The 26762-nt window shown below is 35.8% G+C and overlaps 1 protein-coding gene across 18 annotated transcripts in view; it reads right to left on the bottom strand.

Annotated features, from left to right (window-relative positions):
• The window catches only part of Ppfia2 (PPFI scaffold protein A2), a 465396-nt gene that overhangs the window by 35603 nt on the left and 403031 nt on the right, over positions 1–26762 (bottom strand). For all 18 annotated transcript variants that reach the window (XM_076553855.1, XM_076553854.1, XM_076553860.1 and 15 more), the window contains one exon: positions 25185–25278. In XM_076553855.1, the coding sequence (XP_076409970.1) occupies positions 25185–25278 (94 nt within the window). The remainder of the gene's footprint in view (positions 1–25184; positions 25279–26762) is intronic.

Below are 26762 nucleotides of genomic sequence, written 5' to 3'. Positions count from 1 at the left end.
CAGTATTGAGTGGTATACAGGTACTCAGTCTGAGTGACATTATGTGGGCAGAAACACACATGTGTCTGTAAACATCTTTATTCAATTAGTAAGTGAGAAAGAAATGAAAACAGCCTGAAAAGATCCTGTTACTTTAGGAAGTAAAAAATATGAGTGATAGAAATAATTTTTAAAGATTAGAATGCTTCACTCCTCACCGATTCCTTAATAAAGAACTAATTGCAACCTGAAATGGGGGGAATCCTGTTAAAACTTACATTTGACCATACATCACTTCTCTTCCATCACATTGCCTCTACAGCTATGTAGGTCTAATTCTCTGACCCCTTTCTTACTCCATCCCCACACTTCACTCAGTAATACTCCATTCCATCTCCTGCCTTCTCTCTTCCAGTCTCCTTAGGCCATTTCTAAGCCCACTGTTTTCTGTAGCTCTCCTTCACAGCACTGAACTCTGTCAGAGTTCTCCATACAGGTTATAAAGTCAAGAGGACCAATATTTCCACACACTCTGTTGTTTATGGATACATTGTATATTGACAAAAAGCCATCCATAGAAAAAATATGCTCTTAAAGCAGTTGTGAATGTTATATGTGCATATATGCATGTGTGTGTATGTGTGTGTGTGTGTTTATGCATGCATGTGCATGCTTGTTTACATGAGTGTTTTGGTGCTGGGCATAAAACCCAGGTCCTTGTGTTGTTATACAAGTGCTCTTACTCAGTCAGATCTGCATCCCTACCCCTATGTGTTTAGTTTATTTTTGTTTTGTCTTGTCTAATGTTGTTTTGTTTTGTTTTATTTTGAGAAAGAGAGAGTCACACTCTGTAAACCAGGCTGGTCTATAACTAACTCACTTTGAAATTCAGGCTAGCCTCAGATTGTGGCAGTCCCCCTGGCTCTACATTGCAAGAGCTCAGATTGTCAGAATGAGCTGCCGAACCAATGGAAGCATTTTTTTTCTTATTTTACTACATATCTATTTTTGTGGTCTTGTTGTTTTGTTTTATTTTGTTGGAAATAGAGTTTTCCTGTGTAATCATGACTACCTGGAATTTGCTATGAAGTCTACGCTAGCCTTTAATTTGTAGCAATTCTCTGGTTTCCACCTCTACATTAAAAGGATTTAAAGTCTATGCCAGCATGCCTCACTGCAAATGTTGAACTGTGTGCCAGACGCCATTTGATCTGGTGAGTCTTCGGTCAATTGTGTTCTATGTTTTAATTTTACTTATATATTTTGTATAGTACAAGGACCACATTTAAACTTCTATGTCTGAAATAGTGCAAAAAACATGTTGTGTCTTGTCTCCTTTTGACTTCTTTTTCTCCCATAATGCTATTGGTTCTAAATGAGTCCAAGAATTTGATTTAGCTTGGGATCACTGCAGAAAACCTAGTTATGATGCTATCCAGTGTGCTGAATAGTTCTATTCTCTTTATGAATAGAAATAATGACGCGATTATGTGGGAACTTATGCAGCAATCTAGTCCCTAAGGACTTTCTGGTTTTACTTAAATCACACCTCTCATAGCATAATAGCTTCAGTAAGATAACTCAAAGAACTGGACAAAGGAACCTGATTCGGCCCCTGACATCAGATTACTAGGGCTGAATCCCAAGCAATAACCTTAATACCATGAATTTGAGACTGTAGAGGTGACTGGCTGAGTCTATGTGTGGACTTATGCTACATAAGAGTAATGCCCGACTTCCTTAATCATAACCCAGGGGAAGTATCAGTTATGTGCAAACAAATATCTGGACATGAAGACTTGCAAGGAAATCAATGATGCAAAGGTAACATGCATAGTATTGTAATAGAAATAAATGAATTTAATATGTGATGATCTCTTGACAAATACTAAGGCGCTCACTGAATGTGTGGAGGTGATTATTCTCATGAGAAACTTTTTTATTTTATTAATAGTAATTATTATTATTATTATTATTATTATTATTAGCTTGTTTTTTTTTTTTTTTTTTTAGAAAGGGCATTGCTGTGTAGCCCTGGCTGTCCTTGAACTGTCTCTGTAGAGCAGACTGGCCTTGAACTCAGAGATTCACATTCCTCTGCTTCCCATGTGCTAAGATTAAAGGCACGTGCCACCACCCTCTGAGAAATTTTCAATGACAGAAAAATAGTGACCTGAGATGTTAATAAAGACAAAGAGACAAATCAGTTACAAAACAACAATGTTTGTATATACGTCTTTAAAAACAAAAAGCACTTGAGAGTCAGAAAGAGGAAAATCATGAATTTTTGAGCCCAAGTCACATAATGAGACTGTCTCAATAAATCAGAGGCTCGGGTTATAATTCAGTGGTAGAGCACTTGCCTTGCATTTGCAAGGCCTTGGTTTTAATTTCTGGGATCCCAATAAAGCGATCAAGCAAAACAAAACAAAAGTGGATTGGAAGTACCCAGTGTTGATGATGCTTGACCAGCTCACATATGAGAAATATATAGTGCTTTCTTCCCTTAGCTGGAACTCTGACCTATAAATAGCAAGTCTCAGTTCCAGAATGAATGCATGGCCATTTCATCCAGAAGAACTTGGCTTTGCACACTACTGCCTTTCTCTTCAGGACTGCATATAATGTTTATTTTCCTTTCCTATCCTGGGAACCTAATGCTTAATCATCTTTTCCTCAAGGATCTCTTGCATGCCACTGCAGGTATGAACATGAATTTCAGTTCCTAGAATTAGAGTAGGCTTCCAAGGACATTAGCTGAACTTTCTTCACAAGGAGCTAACAGGCACATACTTGTCTGTTACCTGTCAGGAAACTCAAAAAAAAAAAAAAAATGGACTAATTACAGAGGGAGTTTGTTTTGAATACACATAACTCTCGGTCTTTCTTATTTTTAAGAGATGCATTCTCCTGTGCAGTAAGGAATGTACTTATATCCTTCAAGGGCCTGGGACTCTTATCATCAGGGATAGATTCCCGTATGAGGTGTGACATGTTAATAAGGTCCAACCTGTGGTGAGTATCCAGGAATGTGTAATTTGCATGTCTGCATATAGAGAGGCACAAGGAAGCCTATACTGCCAACGCTGATCTTTAAAACAAGAACAAAGGTTGGATACCATGGAAATGATCATATGCAAAATTTTCTGGTATAAAGATTAAGAGTTGGGGCTGGGAAAATGGCCCATCTGTCCAGATCATGTTCTGTTCTTGCAGACATCTGAGTTCAGTTCCCAGCAACAATGTCAGGTGGATCACCAATTTCTCTACCTCTATCTCCGGAGGATCTGACACCTCTGGTCACTGCAGGCATCGGCACTCATGTGTATATAGTGCTCTGGCCACACACATAATTAAAATAAATGAATAAATGTAAGGATAAAAAAGAGTATCTGTGAAATGTAAATAAAACCAGGGTACTTCCCATTCACCTCATCTAGACTAAATAATGGGTTATGATTTTTTTTTTTTGCAATTTTGATTTTTGTTGCTGTTGAACAAGGACCTCATCCAAATGGAAACATCACTGTCCTCTCTTTAAATCTTATATCTCACTTCAACAATTGCATGTGTGGACAACTTGAACATGTATCAAGAGGGGACTCAAGCTGCATTTCTAACATTTGTGACCTGTAGCTCCTCTATACTGGACAACAAACAGTCCCTCCCCCCAACCCCCGCCACCCTTATGGCATCAAGTCACTGCACTTGGTTTTTGAGATAGATTATTTGCCTTGTACTCTCCCTCCCCTTCCCTGTTTCCTTTCTCCCCCTTCCTTACTTCTCATCCCTTCCCCTTGCCCCATATCCATCTCTTATTTAATTTTAATTTTAATTTACTTCATTTTTATACAAAAGACCATGGACCGCATTATATCACATATGATAAATACTGAGTGAGTCCCAGTCATTTTTTTTCTTGTTCCTTAGTGTCAAGGCAAAAATGTATGTACCATTTCTTTTTACAGGTGTCATAGTATTATGTAATCTTCCCCATTTCCTTCTTTAACATTTAATTGATTTGAGTGGCTTATGAATTGATTTTGCCTTCTCTGTGGGCTTGGGGGCAGAGATGTTGTACCCCTCATGGCTAAGAAAGTTGGCTAGGCAATGAATCCTCTGTCTTTTGTAGATCCCAGTGTGCTACAGTCTTTTTGCAGCACACAGTATACAGTTAATTGAGTCCCTAATTTCAAAGATCATAGGTTTCAATGAGAAAGAAACATTAATATAATGACACATTAAACAAACAAACCAGGCATGGTGGCACATTCCTGTGTTCTTAGCATTTTGGAACCTGAGGTAGTAGTTTGAGGCATGCCTGGGCTAAATAGTGAATGGTTTTCCAGGTCAGCCTGGGCAACATAGACCTTTTCTAGAAAACACAGATAAACAAAACAATTTGAAGGTATCAAACGTGTGGCAAAGTGATTAGTGTCAGGGGACACTCACTGCCTAGCCTCTAGTCCTTGGGAAGTTCTCCTTGAAGAGACATAATTTTACCAGCAATATTATATTGAAATGGGAGTAAAAAACATTTCAAGGAGAAGAAACACAAAGGGATTTCCAGTGAAAGGAATGGAATTAGATGGTTGGGCAACAAAAGAAGGTAAGAAAGACCATCAAGGCTGAATTATCTGGAGAAATGGGGTGAGACAGATGAAAACAGAGAGACAGTCAAGAGTAAATCAGGGTCATGAGCCTGGGGCTGCTGTAAATAATGTACTCTGAGTGCAAGGAGAATCAGTCAGAAGCTGCAAGCACAGGACTATAGCATAATGTGTACATTAGAAAGGTCAGTTAATGTGTACATTAGAAAGGTCATTCCGGCTACTGGCAGGATAATAGACTTGAGACAGGCCAGAACTGTGAGTTAAATTGTTAAATAGCTGTGGCAGCACACAGACAAAGAATGACAATGATTCAACTAAGGGATATGACAGTGTAAATGGTGAGAAGTTGTCAGGACAGCAGCTCAGGCACACGTTGTACATGCAGGAAAACGTGACTGAGTGAATGAATGCCTCCCAGATTTTCTACTTGTTAGCTATGTATACTTTGGCTACTCATTAATATCTCTCTTTCTCTCTCTCTCTCTCTCTCTCTCTCTCTCTCTCTCTCTCTCTCTTTCTCTCTCTGTTTATCTATCTATCTATCTATCTATCTATCTATCTATCTATCTATCTATCTATCTATCTATCTATCTATCTATCTACACCCTAGCTGTCCTGGAACTAGCTCTGTAGACCAGGCTGGCCTAGAACTCACAGAGATCCACCTACTTCTGCCTCCTGAGTGCTGAGATAAAAGGTGTGTACCACCACTGCCCAGCAGATGGTTATAGATTAAGATCAGTGTAAGTTATGAAAACATAAATAATTCTCATAAGACCATCTAATAGCAAATAAATATTTAACCATACTAATTGCTTTCTCAGTATCTTCTTCCTTTTCCTCTGTAATTCATTTTATAAATCACTATCAGATCAAATTCCTTAAACCAGAAACATTTACTAAGTTAACACAGAGCTCACATTCTTGTAATAACTCTTCACTGGCTACTGTGACATGTTTTCCTAGTAATATTAGATTCTATTTCTTCTGTCTATCCTAACAGGATGTAACCATTCTTTCCAGTTTCCTTCCTACGTTCTATGCCTTCCTTTCCTTTTGGGATGGCCTTTTCCCAGTTCTTCCAGCCCGACCATCCTGATCCCTTGAATTTGACCACTCTTAATTAGGTACAAGATTCTACTGTGGGTGAACAAGCTTGATCTCTGGTGTGCTCTTGTGGTGGTATTGTGTTCCCCAAAATATTGTGTACCTTAATAAACTTATCTGGGGTCAGAGAACAGAAAAGCCACTAGTTAGGCAGTGATAGCACACGCCTTTAATCCTAGCATTCCAGAGACAGAAATCCCTCTGCATCTCTGTGAGTTCAAGGCCACATTGGAAACAGCCAAGCATGGTGACACACGCCTTTAATCCCAGAAAGCCAGCCTTTAATCCCAGAGAGTGGTGGTAGAAAGCAGAAAGATATATAAAGCGTGAGGACCAGAAACTAGCAGCATTTGGCTGGTTAAGCATTTGACTGGTTAAGCTTTCAGGCTTTGGAGCAACACAGTTCAGCTGAGATTCATTCTGGATGAGGACTAAGAGGCTTCCAGTCTGAGGAAACAGGACCAGTTGAGGAACTGGCAAGGTGAGATGGCTGTGGCTTGTTCTGTCTCTCTGATCTACCAGCATTGACCCCAATAACTGGCCTCGGGTTTGATTTTATTAATAAGAACTTTTAAGATTCATGCTACATGATCTTCTCTGCAGGACATGAGCCCAGCCTCATTGGCTTTTATATACCCCCATTGTTAAAAGTGCATGGTGGTTCAGTGCCTATGCCTACATTTTTTTTTAAATGAATGTAATTCAAGGTAGCTGTAATACCGCTGACAAGCAGAGCAAGCTCTTGAATAAGATATTTATCTATCACAATTTGTTTGTATTTTGATCTGCCATACCTAAATTTTACTAACAATTTTGAGAGTAGAGTTATTTTAATTCTTGGTCCCCAAGGGATGAATTTGTTTATGTTCTCCTATTTTCCTTATGTAATATTACTATGTAGATAGACAAAGAGGTGGAAAAAGAGATAGAAAGACAGATCAGAAGATTGTTTGATTCTATCATAATTTACTGTGGTTATCTCATGAGTGAATCAGTACTACCAAAATTTGAGTATGATAAATTATTTGTTAATAATCTTCCTTTGAAATAGCTATCTTCGGGGGTAATATATTAAAGTGGCCAAACCTGAATGATGAGTATTTGTATTTGCATCTCTAAAAAATGAAGCTCATTACTTGACCAAGAAGTGATAGACAATGGGGTGGTAACACCTCCTTTCATATTTTTCTGTAATGTGGACAGGTCTATTCTGTCATTGAAGGGAAACTTTATTTTCAGATCATTGTCCAGAGAACTCTTTTAGCTCCATTAGTTTGAGATGGGACTGTCTAGATATGACACAGTACGATTCCTTCTGCCTCTACATGGGCCTTTTCTTTTACCTCCCCTTCAATGCCTGCCAATCTCCCCTTTGTGACTTATACTGCGTCTTCCTTTAGTTTTTCACTGGCACATTGCTTTTTTTTAAATCTTGGTCTTTAATTGGCTTCTTTCCCCAGGCTACTTCCAGTACCATGAAAAAGAAAACCTGCCTAGGAGAGAGCCTTTTTTTTTTTTTTTAGCAGAATGAGTGAAAGCTTGTTCTATAAAACGGGGCTGCCTGGGCTTGATTCTTGTGCTTTGAATGTTTGTATAGATATTCACATGCATTTTTCCCTGTTATGACTCAGTGTAGAGTGAAACTGGTAACTGAACCCACCTCAAAGGATTGAAATTTCCACGAGAAATCATGTCAGTGTGAACACTACAATGGCTCCCACAAAGGAAACAGGCAATGCATGCTTCCTGTTACTAATAACTGCCTAAGTTTGCCGGAGCAGCCTAGACTTTCTGATTCAGCCTTAATAAACCTTTTAAACTCTTTTCCCTAAGTAGGAACCAGAGTTGAAAACTCCCTTGCCTGAATAGTTTGTACATTACTAGTTGTGCTTTATAGAAGGAAACATTTCCGATCCCTGCAAGTTTCACTCTTTCACTTTCCATCAAAAATATCCCAGTCCAAATATATGTGTGTGTGCACGTGCATGCATTTGTGTGTGTGTGTGTGTATGTGTGTGTGTGTGTGTGTATATGTGTGTGTATGTGTGTGTGTGTATGTGTGTGTGTGTGTGTGTGTAATAACTATTTACATATTTCTATTGAAACTGGGGAGCCTTTAGCATCTACATCATTGCTAGAGAAAACTTTTTAGAACCAGGTACCCAGTACACAGAACTCACCACAGATATAACAATGTCCTATAGTTGAGAATTTTTTCCTTCTGGGATCAGGCCTTTTCCTATGGTTGCTCTATCCCCCATCCCTCCTCTCTCTCTCTCTCTTTGAGACATGATCTTTCTATTTTTTCAGTCCTAGAGTCCTGGCTGTCCCGCAACTCACTATATCAACCAGGTTGGTCTTGAACTCAGAGAGGCTGACTATCTCTGCCTCTAGAGCTCTGAGAATACAGGTGTGTGTCATACACCTGGCTATAGATCCCTTTCGAAATTTCCATATATGATAATTTACAGAACTGAATCTGTTGACAACCAGCTGGGACACTGAATTTTAAGCAAATTTCATAGGTCTGCTCCTTGTTAACATTTAGCTGTGTTTTCAATCATTAAAAGGAATAAGAACCCTTTATAACAGTTACCCGGGTTGGCTGCCTTGCATTTTTAATATGCAGGAAGGTATCTATAAACACAGGAAATATTGCCAAAGTTTTTGCTCAGGTTATTATTATTCCTGGAGGATGGCAATGGACATCTAAGTCCATCTCATTGGTGTCTTGTTCACTATCTTTTACCCAGCAAGAATTTCCTGATCATAGATTTTGTAGGTTCAGTCAAACATCTCCATTGCTCTCATAATGATAAAGGCTAATTAGCTTCTCAAAGGACCAACATCATATGGAGCATGTTATATTTATATATTCAGGGACACCACACACACACACACACACGCACGCACGCACGCACGCACGCACGCACGCACACACCAACAACAATTATAAAATAAAAAGAGACCATGATTTGAATGAGAACAAAGTGGATGGGATACATTGGAGGAGTTGAATGGGAGAAAGGGAGAGTGAAGTGATGTGATTATGTTATAATTTTAAATTTATACACACATTTTAATATATTTTTAAAGACAAATATTTGTCAGGCCCCTACTGTCTTTCTTGATTCTTCTGCTCAGTGAATGCTCATAATATGAGCCACTCTATAAATACCTCAGTTAATTTACCTGCCCATGAATAGTACTTTTACTGTGATAAGAAACTTCTTCTTTTTTTTTTTTTTTGGTTTTTCAAGACAGGGTTTCTCTCTGTACCTTTGTGCCTTTCCTGGAACTCACTTTGGAGACCAGGCTGGCCTCGAACTCACAAAGATCCACCTGCCTCTGCCTCCCAAGTGCTGGGATTAAAGGCACATGCCACCACCACCCTGCCCACTAAGAAATTTTTTTACACCACAGTCAATCATATCTCAAACTCATCCATCAGCAGCAATGCATGATTTATCCTTCCTATTAGGATTCCATGAACTCTCTCAGATAAACTCATTATCTTATGTATTCAAACAATGTAAATACACTCTAGCTATTTTACTAACTTTTTGTTTAGAGTATCAATTGGTTTGTGTATATGAAAAGGTATTATTTATGATAGAGATTTGTCTAGCATTTTATCTCATTATCAGTGTGCAACTTCATATTCTTGCAAGATGTACAATAGTGTTTGAAAGAACAAAAGTTTTAGGTATAGATAAATTAAGTACCATGTCTCACAAAAATTCACCATTTACTCTGTCTGAAGCCTTATCTAGCCTAAGTGCAAATGAGCATATATATGCACAATTAAATTAATTTAATTTCCACAGTAATTCACTAGGATATGTATAGACACACACAGCTATATGAACACTAGTGAGTGCAGGCTACTTGGAATCAGAGAAATTGAAGACAAAAGTTAAAATTTAAACCCCAACAATTTGGCCACAAAATCTGAAACTTTTAATAACTAAAAAAGAAGGCTAATTGCATTTTCCTCATTGTGAATAAAACTGGAAAGATATGATCCAAGCTTTATTGTCCTGTGGCTCATGTATTTATTTACTTAAATGGTCTTTCCATCCTTGCTCTCATACATGGTGAGTCTTATCTCCATACAGCTCCAAAGGAAGCCTGCTTTATTTTTACAATTTTTACCAGGTTTTGGATCTCAGCCCAAAGGTGGTGGATATAGGTTATAGACAGAAGTGGACTTGGTGAACTTGCAGTTACAGATTCAGTGATTGTGTACCTGTTATTGCAATCTTCTAGTTAATAAGCATGACTTGAGATCCAATAGTACAATTTACCTCATTGAAAGTGCTTAGGTAGAACTAGAAAAAAATAAACATGCAGCTTGAGAAAAATTTCAAAATATTAGACAATTTAATCATCAGCTCTTAATGTTGTGTCAGAGACTATGCCTTCCCTAAAAATTGTTAGTAGGAAGTGTACATAGATTTCACAGTTATTCATTGAAAATACCTTCATCTCTTAAAAGCCAAGAGTCTACAGGGTAAGATATAATCTCCTCAGAGCTCAACTGAAGAATGAACCTAGTATGTACAGGCATGGCTACACAGGACTATACTTTAAACACTTGGAAGGCAGAAATAGGAAGGTTATCAATTTGAGGAAGTGAGCGGTGGATTTATAACTCTATTATTAAAGAATATGAATTTGTTGATAAATTCTATGAATATCATGCTAACATGAGGAGCTAGTTGGAATTCTTAGATGCAAATGTGAATAGTGTATGGTGCCACCTAATTTGTGAAACATCTGCAAGCTGATAATATATATCTTCATTAACATAATTATTCTGAACATGACTATGTCAACAATCCCAATCAGATGCTTCAGAACACTGATTACTTAAATATATAGCTAGCTTCATAAATTTAAGTTTCAAATTCAACATTAACAATTTTGATTGATTTTGAAAGTACAAGGATATTATGTGTGTCAAAGTGTGTGTAGGTGTCTGATTATTGGGCATTTTCACACTCAGTGAAAGTAGAAAAAATTTTATAACATTTAAGTAGAATTTATATAGATTCCAATAACACTCATAAGGCTCTTTCTGAAATAAATAGATTACACTAAGCTCTCAATTCATTCAGGTTTAAACTCTCCCCTCTTCTCTCTCTCTCTCTCTGCTCTGGAATATAGGAACTAGTCCCAGGGAAAGAATTTAATTTATTTGTGAATTTGAGTTGGGATTTACATAATTTCTTCCCTCAATTTATTTTGAGTTTAGTCACTTTCCAAACCATTACAAAGGAGAAAACACATACACAGGATGTGATTAAGGAATACAATTACCCATGCTGGCTTTGAAAACTAGAGGGGCTCGCATGATTTCCCATTAAATGATTTCATTTTTTACTTGACACCAGGGTCTGAACTCCCTCCCTCACTTCCTGATTGTAATTGAGGATTTCCTGGAAAGCATTGGAGATGCTCCAAGTGGCATGGGTATCACTTCGGTTAGATTGCTTGGGTGCTTCATCTCATTTTGAGACCTCTTTTGCTTAGCTTGGAAGCATTCAGTTTGCATGCTCCTGTGATAATATGCATTCACTAATTCCCTTACTGGGCGCAGAGAGTTGTATTCATAAACAGAGGGACCAGTCAGGCCTCCAAAGGTATGGAGCAAGCAAGTGGGATTCTCTCTTCTGGTTTCTAAATTCCATACCTCAGCATCTTCCCTCTTAGTTGTCAACCTTGCTATCTATGCTCTCTCCCCTGGCTTTACCTTCTTCTGATCTTGATTTAGTGACTGCACTAAGGAAATGGTTTTGACACTTGGCTATACACAAGCCCTAAAACATTCAAGACAGCTGGAAGCTCAGTTTGAGAATGAGAGTCAGTATGCCAGTATATTACACTGACAGAGAATCATTCTTTTTTGCTGTTGCTATTGTTTTCTGATATCTCATTTAAAATGGACTAGAAAGATAAATCTCATTTCTTGCCATTGTTTTCCTTCAGAAAGAGAAATAATGGAAAAGCAGTGGGCTAAATGTATTGGATGGCATTAAATGCTGCTGGAAAGAGTGATGTAGAAGAGCTTACAGAAACCATCAGGCCAACCATTTTGAACATTTTACTAGCATTTTCCTTTTCTTATATATTATGCAAACTAAAACAAGTATTGTACTGTTAAATAATCTTGGCTTAGCAATTGGAGATTATCAATAAAGTAAAGAAAACATAAAAAAAACTAATACTAAAGAACAATGTGATACTATTAGCTAGAAGAGGGTTTTGGGTGTTCTTCTCTATCACTCTATGTCTAGCCCTTTGAGACAAGTTCTCCCACTGAAGCTGGGCTTGCATTTATGCAGCTAGGCTAGAAGCCAGAATGTCTCCATGACCTTCCTGTCTCAGTCCCCTTTGAGCTTGTGTTATAGGCATTGGCAGGATGTCCAGCCATGGCTTCTCGGGTGTGAACTCTTCTTATGACTGTGTAGCAAGTGCCTGTCACTATATTTATGGGAAAAAAGTTACCTTATTCACAGTAATACCTAGCACCAACCAAAATGCTTTCATGAGCTGACCATGTTGCTTATATTGCAAAAGCCTATTCCAATGTAAATGCCTTATAAATGTTGTACATGTTTTGTCTGACTGTTACTTTAAAGCCCTATTTTATGGATGGACAATATACCCTAAATGTGTTTCCAAGAAGAGGATTTTATTTTGCCCATTTTTCACTTTTATTAATAATTAAAAAAAACTTTCTGAAATTAAAATATAATTCTGCCATTTTACCACTTCCTTTTCCTCCCCCCAAACCCTCCCTTCTACCCCTTCCTTGCTGTCCCTTAAAGTCATGGTTTTCTTTTCTTTGTTTTTACACAAACCCTGACTCTCCACCCAGTGATGCCCTCATACCTCCATATATGTTTTAATATTCCTAAATATATAAATACAATTTGCTCAGTCTATATGATGTTAGCTGTGTGTGGGGTGTGTGTGTATCTGACACACACACACACACATACACACACCCAACACACACATATATGATTTCAGGGCTGATCACTTCATAATAGATAAGCAGATTGTGTGCTCCTCCCTAGAGGAGACTATTTCTCCTTTTCACAGCATTGATAGCTTGTCTATAGTTCTTTGTCTAGGAATGGGAACTTATGTGATTTCCCCTTTCTATGAGAGAAGGATTTTACATTTGAAACTGTTACTTAAAAAATAAGAATCCATTGGAATCACTAAAAATAAAATCATCCACATAAGAAACAATGGGAAAAGGCATACATTCGGCTAAAATCTAGGTTAACTTGGCCATTATAAATGCCTTGTTGAGGAAAGGCAACACAAACCCCTTTCTGGCTACACAAGTTCTGGAAACTGAAAAATGAGTTTATCTCTTGAATGCACTTTGAAGAACTGAACCCCATGCCCTAGATAAGCACATTTTCAGACAAGCGGCACTAAGGGTCAAAGCTTATCTTGAAAACATGACTTAACTCCTGAAGAAAGACTCGCGATCTAGGGGAATAAAGTCTGCAAGGTCACTTTGCATGTATCTCATAGAGCCAAGCAATAATAGTGTTTGAAAGGCCAATGTAATTCAAATATAAATATTTCTCTGAACCAATGATTCCCTGTTCTGTGTAGAAATGAGCGCACATCATGAATTTCATTTGAGGTCGGAGGCAGTGCAGTTTGTGTTACAACCGAAAAGAGAAATACTAAAGATAAAACAAAGGAAAACAACAACAAAAAAAAGATGGTGCTGAAAATCAACGTGTTCAGCAGCCATTGTGAGTCAACTTACCCCGATGTGCTTTTCATGAGATGGAGAAGGATGGATGGAAAAGAAAAGCACACAAATGTTAATGGATACATTTCAATCCAAAGAAAGCCATGGAATAAAACAATAGCATCATTTCAGATGTGAGAAATCTCATGTGAGAACAACATGGTGCCTTAGAAACCATTTCAGCAGTGGTAGCACCGTTTTTATTCCACCATGATACACACTGTGTCCAAAAGTTTGGTTAGGCTGAAGGCAGGTCTGACAGTTGACCAGTAAGTCTGTATTTAGTATGAGCCACTCTGAAACATGCGGGGCCAAATTTTCTTAGCCTCTAGTACATCTCAGAAGGAAAGAAGAGAACATTCTTTACTTGGGGCCACAACTGTGTCATGTTATTAATAGGAAAAACACCTTACTAAACAACCTATAGCCTTCCGAAGCCACTGTTAAAGTCCAGGAAAATCTACAAAGCATAAAGGCACACCTTAAGTGGAGAAGGTGTTTATTCCAGGGTCAGAATAATTGGATTCCAACTTTCATATATGTTTTGACAAAATTGGCTACAGGTGCTTTATTCAACATTATCTAGTACAAGAAAAAAAATATGAAGTCCATTCCAGCTGCAGAATTTTTATTCTTACAAGCCTCACAGTAATTACTGTTTTTAAGAGACATGTGCCCATGTGATAAGAACTGAAGGATGTGCAAAACAATTTGATTAAGCTTCTTTTGTTGTCTTATATTTTTTGAATATATGCTATAAAATATTAAATCCGTGTTAATTATATGGATTTTAATGGGAGACTTGATTACTTGAACAGATATTTATAAATGTTGCCTATAAAAATAGAAAGAGGGTGATTTATCTGTCTCTGAGTCATCACAAAACCAAACTCATTCAAATTTAGATTTGGCCTTAACCACTTACTCCCTGGATGTAGTAGAGGCATTTAGAAAATATGGAAGTTAAATAAGCCAACAAAAAGCCATGAGAATAATATTTTAAAATTTCTACACAAACAATAGAACAATTCTTAGAAAATGAAACCATTACTACAACTCATAAACTATATTAAATATAACAAAATATGACGCAGAAATTCTTAGTTCAGAAATTAAGCAAAATAAAGCATTTCCTTTTATATTGCAAAACTATCGTAAAGAAAAGCTTGATGTGTGGTAAACACTCTGCACATGCCTCCTCCAATAGCATTCATTCAGAGAAACCAGGCGAGTACTTTGAGAAAATATGTATTCTTTGGCCTCAGCTCTGGAACAGCTCCAGCAAGCTCTTTAAGTCTTCTTATAAACCAAAACATAAATGTCTAAAAGTTGACAGTACAACTTCCCAAGTAATTCGCATCATATTATTTTGCATTATACATAGAAAAGAAATAAGGTATGACCTAAAAGACACAATTTTTTTATATTTTAACTGGATTTCTTACCAACACACCTGTGTACTGTATAGTGAATTTTGAGAAGAGATATAAGACAGTCTGAGCCTTCCAGGAAAACTGCCCAGTGCATCTGAGATGAGTTGTGACCATGAGCAAAGGAATCTCTCTTACCCTGACTGTGACAGATTCGTTAATTTTCAGTAACACAAGTTGATTAAATTTGTGCACAGTGAAACAATAACAGTCCGCAGGTCTTCATTTGTCATGCTTTAAAAAAATTAGCAATTGTACTGTATTGTAAATCATTTGAAATACAAATTATTAAAATAAACATGAAATAAAGTTCAAAGTGGAGTTTATAGGTCTAAAATTTTTGTCTTACTAATATATTTGAATTGTTTGACTTCTCTCCCATAGTTAATAAATTCTAAGTTGATATCTTACTTTAGAATATCAAGTATTTAAGCTCAGAAATGTGTTAAACAAAGGATGAAAATGTATAGACAAAATGACATATGACTCAGAGATTGTGTGATAATAGTTTAATTAGGAAATAATATATATTAGTAGAGAAGTTCCTCTTTATTTGTTCTTTATATAACCATCTCACTTTCCTACAAATAGTTGTTCACATTAAGTTGTAAAAAATGTTGTTTCAATATATATCCTAGTGTGTCAAAGATATGATGATAGAAATAAAGACTTTATCATGAATTGGTTTTCTTCAGTTAAGGATCATAGAATGTAATAGTCAAAGAAAAAAAAACCCAAATCTAATTATTGATATGTTTTTGGAAACTTCAGTTTACATGCAGCCCCAAAAGTTACCATAGTGTGTGTGTGTGTGTGTGTGTGTGTGTGTGTGTGCTTTTGTGTATGATTTCAAGGGGTAGACTCTAACCATTTCAGTTGTCCCATATGAGTCTCCACAATCTGCTCCCAAATTAGAACCTCTGTTTTTCTCTAAACCGGTCAAGTCTAGATTTGAATATTCAGAAGAGAAGCAGCTCACCGAATAAGCCTCTTGCTTCTTTAAATTCAAGTTGGTGGGTCACAAGTACTTGAAATCATTTATCAACAGCAAACTGAGAAATGAGTGGGTAGTAGTTGGAATAGATGAGTGCAATAGATTGTATTTTAGATTAACTCAAACATGCACTTAACTTATTGTCGGTTCTTTTCTAGTTAGCATGTGCATATGTATACATAGTATATAAAATTTTGAGGGAGAATCCTATGAGTATAAAACTATGATTCCATAAAATGATGGCAGGCTAGTGGGCAAAGTATGAAAAGAATTTTGATTCATGGACAGCCTTGGGATAACATCTAGCCCTCCGAAGAGTTTAAGAGATACAGTTATTAGGGGAGGGACTGGAAGGGTCAGAGGGAGGAAAACCATAATCAGGATGTATTATATGAGAAAAAAAATCTATTTTCAATAAAAGACAAAAAGAAAAATAAGGGATCGAGGATTAAGCTCAGTGGTGGAGCACTAGGGTTGGGTCCTCAGCTTGGGGAGGGGTGGGAATGGGAGGAGAAAAATAATAAGAAGAAACATAGTTGCTAGTATGCAGCTGTTTCCTTCCTATTGCAAGTATCTCCTAGAAAAAGGAGGGGGACTCAGACTTGGTCAGGTGATAGAACTTATGAAATTTTGATCTCAGTAGTCCTATAAGAATCTGGTGAGACTCTACAACAGTGGTTCTCAACATGTGGGGCATGACCCCATTTGGGGTTCAAATGACCCTTTCACAGAGGTTGCCTCAGACCATCAGAAAACACAGATATTTACATTATGATTCATAGCAGGAGCAAAATCACAGTTATGAAGTCGCAATGAATATAATTTTATGGTTGGGGTCTGTATTAAAGTGTTGCAGCATAGAAAAGTTGAGAATCACTGGTCTACAAGCTGTATAGGGAGCATCTTCAGGGATCAAGCTTTCATAAACCCTCACTCATGTTGCGTTAGACTTTTAAGTTAATGGTAGCTGACTTTGAATCACTCACACTTCTTTAGGTAACCCAATAAACTTGGTACACCAAGCTAGACTTAGATGGATTGTTTTTGTCCTCTTGTCAATGCCCTATGTGGAGTGAAGAGCTACTTATCTGGGTCTCCCAAGGAAAAGGTCATATAAAAGCAGAGGTAATAGGTTAATCCTATTTGTGATTATAGAGAGAATTATCCTAGGTTAAGGTCAGTACTGCATTTAAATGTGATGGAATTAGAGGATTGTCTTCATTTAGTAAAGGAGACTTGCTAAATATTATAAGTTTTAGAGAAATAAATACTTCATATTGATTCATTCATGTGTTTAAATTACAAGATGGCTAGTTTTCTAGTGAACTTAAATGTTCTATCAAGCAATGGTATGCATGTATTATACTTATCTATGGATTTAAACAGAAGTTCACCCTTAAAAAAGGAATGTGTAATGCCAGTCCTTCAGAATATGTAGATATACAAGAATACCGTCTGACCCACTATAATATATACTGTAAAAATTATATATGCTATCCTTGGTCCACTTCAGTCTGCACTACATTTATTTCAATCATTCACTACAATGATTTACTAGGAAATTCAGAGGAAAACTGAGCTGCAGAGACATACATTTTTTAAATACTGTGGTACATGGAAAGCTGTACTTCGCCTTTAAAAATATTTTTTTTGGAGATGATAGTATATCATCTCCTCTTCACTTTCTCACTTCAAACCCTCACATACCATCTTGTTCCTATTTGAATTTTTGATTTTTTAAATTGTTGTTACATTTATATATAGATACATGTATATATGTGTGTGAATTTCTAAATACATGAATACAACCTGCTCAGTCTGTGTAATGGCTCAGTCTATATACGTCTTTCATATTTGTATGTATATTTCAGATAACTATTTGTTATTGGGTGAACAATTGGTGTGGTCTTTCCCAAGGAAGATTACTTCTCCTGCTATGTTCTTATTAGTTGCCTGTAGTCCTTTGTCCAAGTTTGAAGCTTCATGAGTTCTCCCAACCACATTAATATGCTTATTGTATTGTCCTTGTTCAGATCATGTAAGAGCAGCTAATGTTGGTGTAACTTCAGGGATGTAGCTTCTGACCTTTCCAGGAGTCTTCATGTGTGGAAGCAAAGCAGTTTCTAAGTCAAAGAATCCATATTATACAAGAGTAACATATGTAAAACAAACAGAACAATGCCTAGCCTTGCATGTTTCTACCACTCACTGTGGTATTGGGTAGTTGATGCACATAAAACTTATATGTTCATGATTACAATAGAAAATATGAGGATTTAGATGAAGAAGAAAGAATGTACACAAAGCAATAGAGTAAATCATAACCAATAAATTGATAAGTATCTAAAAAAGATGAAGTACAAGATGGTAAGCAGAAAGCAAGGAGGCTAGTGAGATAAGTAGAAACCTGGTAGTGTGGGGACACATAGGCTACTTGAGGACATTTGAAAATTATCACAACAATTCCAGGGAATGACTGAGGATTTGAAGTTCAGAGATATGATTTAGATAAATTTATCTGAAATGTGAAGAATGGATTACAGGAAGGCAATATGGAACAAGGGAAACTGCTATAGTATGAGAACCTCAGCTGCATAGAGGCAAATAAGCTGGCCTAAAAGATAAAAAAGAGCTGTAATAAGAAGACATACAATAATTTTAGGAGTACAGTGAACACTCTGGACAGGCAAGAATATGAACAAAGCAGAAGCCTAAACTTGGGTTTTATTAACTGACTAGAAACTACTATCTGTGTTTCTACTTCATCCAAAGATTTCCTTTTCATCCAGACCCAGCTTCTAATCATGAATTCAGATATTCTGGAAATGTACTTTAAAGACAGAGAGTATGCAAATAAGTTGGGTAAAAAAGAATCCAAATGTTCTTCTGAGTATAGTTCATCTCAGGATTGACTCCTGAATCTTAGAGCATGGACAACATGAAGAACATGTAGTTCAATCTCTCAGTGAAAAGTTAATTCTCCTATTAAAATCCTACCATGTACACATGACTGATTGGTCTGGGTTGAATATAATCAAGGATCCACATTCCCTTTCAAGTGGTCAGTACTTTCTTCGATGGTCTTTGATGACCAGTGAAAGTCTTAGAGTTGGCTCAACTTCATCAGCTCAATAATCTCTGCCTTTGGCTCCAGTTCTTAGCAAAAGAGCAGAATAGGACATACTTGATTACTATTGCCCTTGGCAGCAGCTGGTTCTCATTCTACACATTCAACATATCCCCAATCCTTTCTACTGGAATTTGAAAACATGCCTTGATGTCTTCCAACTATTTTTGTTGATATTTCTCTGAATACAAACAATATTCATTTCAAATATGTTCCCCAGAACTTTGCACAAGGTCCAGTTAGAGTCTGGTTAGTGCATAGAATTTTGTCCCTTTATCACCGGTACTGAATGTAAAATTATATATTAGTTATTGTTCATTTGCTTATTTTATACAAATATTTCTCCCATTCCTGAGGAGCTGCAAATATATATGTACTTACACACACATATAACAGTCCTGCAGTTGATAACAGGGTTGTATAAAGATCTCTTTTGAAATGTATAAATGTTGGAAAAAAACTATAAAGAAGCTCATTGAAGTGCCTTGTCTAAAATCTGAGGTGTATCTTCTCTTACATAGTTTGACAAAAATCTATTCTTATTCTAGCCACTCATAACAGTGCCTTGCATTGACTTTCTATTTCATTCAGTAATCAAATCATTTGTTCAGCTTCTTTTGTCACAAAGGTCATTGTGTTTAATCTTGAAGAATAAATTTAAAACAAGAGCAATCGGTGGCTTTCAGGCTGGGCCACTGTTGTTATTCTCTTCAAAAGTCTGTGACTTAGATAAATGGTCATGGAACTAGAGGAGTGTAAGTGTGCTCATTTGTCCCAATGTCTGCCCCTTTACAGATTTTTTTCTCATAAAATGGAAATGTCAATAGGCTATAGGACAGTTATTGGTATATAACAACATTAAATGAATAAATGAAGTGTTACTATTTGCCAAACTTATCCTGGACTTATTTTATTTAGGACTTATTTAGTCAAATCAATAGTGATATTTTTAGTCAAATTAATGAAAGAATTTATTTAGGAAATAATGTTATTCTAGCATCCATAAAAACTTGGAGTTTAATTTCTAAGTATTCCTTACTATTTTATCTCTTTTAGGTCAAAATATTTCTTGGAGGCAAAAATGTTTGTAGATAATATAAGACTTCAATGGTGCTTACCCTGTAACGTATTGTTACTCTACTGTTGACTCAAAATAGCTTTCTCTTTTCTCATTCTTTTTCATTCTTCAAATAGATCAGATAAGATGCATCTAACCGTACATAAAAGAAAGTATCAACAGTCTTCTTAGTTTTAGTCTTCATGAAAGAACAGTGCATTATTTTCGCTGTTTGTCTCTGGATCATATTATTTAGGTGCAAGAAAGGCTTTTGATTGTCTTTCACTGGAGCACAACAGATCTCTGAAATGATACCTTGGTCCCAGCACAGGCATAAAGCCACACTCTGAGCTCTGAGTAGGAAACTGGAACATATTTTCCAAGAGAATTATTGGGTTTGGTTTCCTCAAGTTATATTATAATAGGTGATTTGAGTGAGTTGTCCACCACCAGATCCCTAGTGATTGCATGAACCCTTGACAGCAACATATTGACTGAAGTACAAACCCTTGCTCTGCATAGTGTAACTGGGTTTCAAGACTCAGATAGAGCAAGGAAGAATGAAGGTGCTTATGAAAGCATACTGCAGAAATGTGATCTCTTTGTGTCATCTGGAAGCACCTTGACTCTGATGTCTTAGGAGTCTGTGAGAGGCTCAGTTCTAGCTAGTTGTTCCCCCTTTTATGCTTTATGTAACTAAAATTAATTTTTATAGTCTACCTAGAAAATAGTCTTGTGTGAGAGAAGCTCAGATGTTTACCTTCCATGTACACACACCACTTAGAAAAAAGAAAACATGTTCACATCTTTAAACACAAGTTCTTAACTACAACTCATTTATAACTTAAAATTGGTACATAGTCACTGGATAAATATTTATTGAATGAAAAATGTTGCAGAGTTTTGTGGTACCTTAGAATATGAATAATTTAAGTGACATTTACTTAGCTTAGAGATATGCTCACTCTGAACCTTTCAAATGCCAAGGATTAAAAGTGCAGCATCTCAAAACATAATAAAAATTATGTGTGTAAGAAGAGCCTGAGGACTGTGATGAGAATAAATTAGCCAAATCTATAGAGCTTCACTTTGAGCTCTTTGAAGTTCTAATATAAAGATTCATTGGTGGTGATTTAGTTTGATTGCCATGCTCCGAGGATAAGGCTACTTCTCTGGAGAGGATGCTATTGATAGCTTAACTGGAGCATTGATTTCATTTTAATGATGTTGAAATATTGATCCAAATACAAAATTAATGTTCACTTAGTAGTGTTATCCATTCAGGAGGATGTAGAAAACTAAACTCTGAAATAATAACATATTGTTAATGTTATAACTGAGGAACAAAATGATAAATTACTCAATGTGTCAAACCTCATATGTTATTTTTCAATTATACATCAAGGTCTAGGCATTTTTTAGCACATACATATATTTAGTAGTTATATATATATATATATATATATATATATATATATAATGTAATGTTTAGAAGCCTTGTGAAAATATAACTATAAAGATTAAGCTATACTTTCAATGATTAGTGTTTCTGGAGATAAATATCCACAGGGTGACATTACTGTTAGTTTAAAAATGGGTCCTGCTTACTCACTGTTGTCTTTGATGTTAGGTCAAAATATTTCTTGGAAATTGTTTATTCAAGCAGACATCTTTAGCTTTAGTCCTGTCAATAATAAGTTTCTTGAGATGGAAGAAGACACTGCAAATGCAAACCCTTTGGGTCAATAAATTTTAACTGGTCTAGTCTGACAACTCTACTGGTTGAAAATACAAAGAAGGAGAGTGAAATATACATAAATAGCATGATGGCTGGAGATATAGATCATTGCTAAAGTATCTTTCCAGCACAAACATGGTCCTTTGGCATTACAATATATACATAAGTAGACATATATTAAAAGTATTCTAGAACCTCAAAGATTAGACCCATCCAAAAGGTCTTAAAAGCCACCAAAGTATGAAAAAATGGGAAAATAAATTCTGCATACTATGTGCAAAGAATGACAATTAACATTAAATATGACTGGAAGAAGAGAATATTTTTAAACCAATAATTCTGAATGTTTGGCAATTACTCGTTAGTTCTTAAGTGTAAGATATGTTTTCATATCTTCAGTACCTCACGTAACTAGGTACTCACCCTGCTATCATCATATTTCTAAGGATGGACAGATGAAAACTAAAAGCTAAATATATTCTGAAAGAGTGTAGAGAGTATAAAATTTGACAAAATAATAGTAAAATATAATTAACATTTTTTCCAAAATACTCTTACAGGAAAGAATGCTAATAACACAAATTTTCATTTGTCAATAGTTATTGTCTTTATGTATCATATTATCATATTATAAAATTGTCAACTTTACCATTAAGATGACATAGGGTTTATATTTGAGACTTTGGAAGACTGTGACTAGCAGCTCTTTAACTGGTATGCAAACTTGTCAGACATATAAGCCCCATTTTAACAGCATTATGTTGACATCTGATCTCAAATTGTCTGACTTCTTTGAGTATTATCAGATAAATTCTGAACTTAGGCAAGGATGACAGTTTCTATTTATTGGATCAGGGTTGGTAAAACTTAACAGTCAACTTGACGGAACCTAGAATCACTATGAGAACACACCTCTGGGTATGCATTGGAGAGATTTTCTAGAGTAGGTTAATTGGAGTGGGAAGACCAACCATAAATGTGCGTGGTGTTTTTCCAAGGGCTGAGTTCCTCTTTTGAATAAAAAGAATAAAATAAGTTGAGCCTCAGTATTGATCACTTTTTACTTCCTAACTCTAGATGCAATGAGACCAGCTGCCTCCTACTTCTACCAATATGCACTCCCCAATATTAAGGACTGTATCCCTGGAAACTGTCAACCAAAGTGAAATTTTCCTTTTTTAAATGACTGTTAGGTATTTTGCTACTACAACAAGAAAAACAATTAAGATAGGACCTTATAGTAGCCAAATCAAGACTTTACCTAAAATTTGGATGAGTTGAACCTTACTTAGAAATTGAAGGGTTTTTTTTTTTTTGTGTGTGTGTGTGCATGTGACCTATTCAGCACTTGGCTGATCCATATTATTCTATGATGTTGGGCTTAATATCTGTGTGGTTAGCATTAACTTTCAAGTTCTCCAAAGCAAATAGCTTAAGGTATTAAATAACTGGCTGGATGTCTGAGAAAAGGAAATGAGTACTTAATGATCAGGATGACAGACACAAGAGTAAAGGTTTTATTTCTATGTGCTCTCAGTGTCAGTTTTAGAAGAGATCTTCATTTCTATTTTACAGAAAAAAATGTACCTATAATCCAGTGAAATAAGACAGAGGATGATGGGTAAGATTTAAGCATCATGACAAACACCAAGTGAGCTCACATGACAAAGGTCACAACATTGCATGAAGACTAAATTCTGAGAATAAATAGCTCAACCCTTAAAGACCAAGAGAGCGAAGGCAGGAAGATAAGGAAAAACTGCAGATTTGAACGAGGACTACCAAGAGTGTAACTGTGAAATATATGAATCAGTGAGTTGCAGCTTGAGAACAAGCCACTAATATGTAATGAGAATAAATAATTGGAAACTGTGTAATGTGAAGGTAATTGATACACAATGAAACATCACATTTATGATAATGCTGGAACACAAAAATAACTGCTTCAAGAAAGTACTGAGTAAATAAATGTAAGTACTTTGTCACATCAGATCTCACTGTGTGGCTACATTTAATGCTACTGGATTCTTGTTGTGGAGTGGTCAATACAAAGGGGAATATTTTTGCATACTTTTAATTAATTCTGTCCATTGTGCAGACTTGTTTTAAAATTTCACCTTCCTTTTCAATTTGTAGTAAACTAACCAGAATATAAACAAATCAAAGAACCATACTTTATAGAACGTTCACCACAGATAGCCATGAAACTTAAGATTGCATTCCTTAAGAGGATTACACAAATGAAGATATTGAAAGCAGCTTATGGCAAATACTAATATTTTTATGTTATCAGCAACTAAATAAGAAACATTCCGTGACTGACCATTTAATCCTATTCAAGATATAAAGACTCTCAAAGATTGTTTTTCTAGAATGCATTTCTATTGGATCTGGATATTTTCAGTAAATTGGCAACTAATAAATCATTATATTAATGAGCTCTTCTGCAATGTGCATGTTTACATTTCCTGTTATTGGTAAATGTCTGGAACGCAAGAAGAAAGACAAAGCGTGAAGTACCTTGAACTATGGTTTTGTAACAGTAGAAATATATGGATCACAAATTGATAGCTAGAGAAATAATGGTTCTTTAGTAGGAGAAAGCAGAAATATAAAAACCATTAAAACAATGTAATAAAAGTTTAGAGAGCAGAGACAGAGCAACTCACAATGGGACTTGGTAATAAAGTGAAATTATTATGCTTTTAAAGCCTATGCTTTCAGGATGATGATTTTTGTCACTGAAATGTTACTATGCTGCTAAAAATATGTTATTCATGGAATCCCTCTCTAACAGCTGTTGAAACTCATCTTCCAATTTTACAAGTCATTTCAATGTTCCATATTACATGTGAATGGAAAGACACACTATCAGTTTCCTGGCAGATGCAAAACAATCTGTTCCTGCCTATATTAAGCTTATATTCAGTCGGAGAAATATTTTATTTCCTTTTAAATCCTCCATTATGAAGACTAGACACATAACTGTCATGAGAGGAAACAAAATTTCAGTCTCATTTGGTCATAGCAAATCAGAACTTCATTTAACTTCAATACTGCTGTCTATATTGCTGTCTGTATAAATCAGTATATTATATATAACTAAGTTTTTGCAATCAATGATCTGGTTACTAGTTTAAATTATGTAGTTTATTGTGTGGGAGAGTATTATACTCATCTCACACTTCAATTCATTGTCACCACGAAACATGAACACTGAGTTGCCGGAGATACCAGGAGAACTGTTAAGTGGGTTTATTTCCCATTTCTTTCTTTTTCAATTCCTTGCAAAAGGAAAAGATAAAGCATAATGAAGCATTAGAAAATTGAGGAAAAACACTTTCCAAACCTACTTTTTCTTCAACCTTCTGTCCTTTTCTGCTTGAGTTCCAAGCTTGCCTAAGCCTAGGGATTCCTGGGCGGCAGCTTCGGTCTCCATGAAGCCTCCTGTGAAGAAGTGATTTGAGGTCAAGATCTAGGTATTTGCTCATTCTGAAATTAAAGTCTCAAAGGCTTTTTGGAGCAATGAGTCAGAAACACTTTTTCCTTTTAGGATTGCCCTTGTATTACTGCTTCAACAAACATCAAATGGCACAGTTTCACATACAAATGCACTGAGAAAATCAATACAAAAGGAAGTGTCTACTGTGTTCCTTTATTTTCACAAGTATAAATGTGTAAGGTAATATATGTGTATATACTCCAACAGACAATTGTACAGTATACAATGCTCAAAGCCATTCTGTTGGGCTTTTCTAGTACAAAGTAGAAGTGAATACTTGAATAGCATACTTGTCATATTTCATTTAACAGTGAGAAATAGTCTGCTGAACAGAAGCCTAGATTTTTGCTTTCAATACCAAGTTTAAAGAATGCAGAGGCCCTTTGTTGGCTTTTAAAAGTTCTGCATGTGGAGCCCCTGAAACTCATTGTGTTCAGCCTGCTGTGAGTCCTGTACCCTTAATCAGACAGCCCCTGTGTTCTGGGATGGCTTTTGCTTAGATTTTTTTTTTTATGAGCTTGAAAAAAGTTTAAGTCTTTCTAAAAGACCTTAGTATGATTATTTCCACCTAATTTATTATTTATTTTTGAATTAGTAAAGTCAAAAATAATAGTATGTATACACAGTCTTGGTGTGAATAAGAGGAATTTCTTGTGTGTCAGTTATGGATAGGTACATCTTACAAAATAACTATTTCACTTCAAAACCCTAAAGGCATAACATATAAATTATTAATTATAGTGAAAAATGAGGGCTCGATACTGTACCCTTATTTCTCTTTGATATTTAGTGTATGTGAAAAACATGAAATCACATTCAAAGAAAATTATTTACAATTTCCAAGCGGAGGAAGATATATATATATATATATATATACTTTTAAATAGAATGGATGTAAGTCAAATTTAAGCTTAAGTCTAGAAATCTTCAAATGTTACTGATCTAATACTAATCATAACTTCATTTTTAACAGATGCCATCCTCCAAATTTAATCAATATATCAGAAAACCACCACTGACGACAACTGTCATGCACGTCTCTTGCATATCATCTTGCTTACAGTTTAAGACTGGACTGAGATATGGTTTTTCTCATTCACAGAATGAGCTGGTAAATTCGTTACTCCTGCTTTTCATAATTTATTTTAGCAAATAATTTATAAAGGTACAGATTATTAACACAGAAACGTAACTCTTAGGCTGATAATCTTATTATTGGACCAGAGAAATGTCAGACAGGCCCCTTTAATCAAAACACATCATTTACTGTTCGTATTCAATTTAGCGTCATGGAGATATGAGGCCAAATTTATTTTATTCATTATATTCATGTTCAATTAATATCTTGGAAAGAGTTTTATGATGTGGCTCTTATTTGGAAAGCCATCCAGTGGCTAACTGAAATTCTCCTGTGGAACATTTTCAAATC

The sequence above is a fragment of the Peromyscus maniculatus genome, chromosome 18, assembly GCF_049852395.1.
Source record: "Peromyscus maniculatus bairdii isolate BWxNUB_F1_BW_parent chromosome 18, HU_Pman_BW_mat_3.1, whole genome shotgun sequence".
NCBI lineage: Eukaryota > Metazoa > Chordata > Mammalia > Rodentia > Cricetidae > Peromyscus > Peromyscus maniculatus.
Note: the sequence above shows the minus strand (reverse complement) of the source record. Positions and strands in the feature narration are given on the sequence as shown.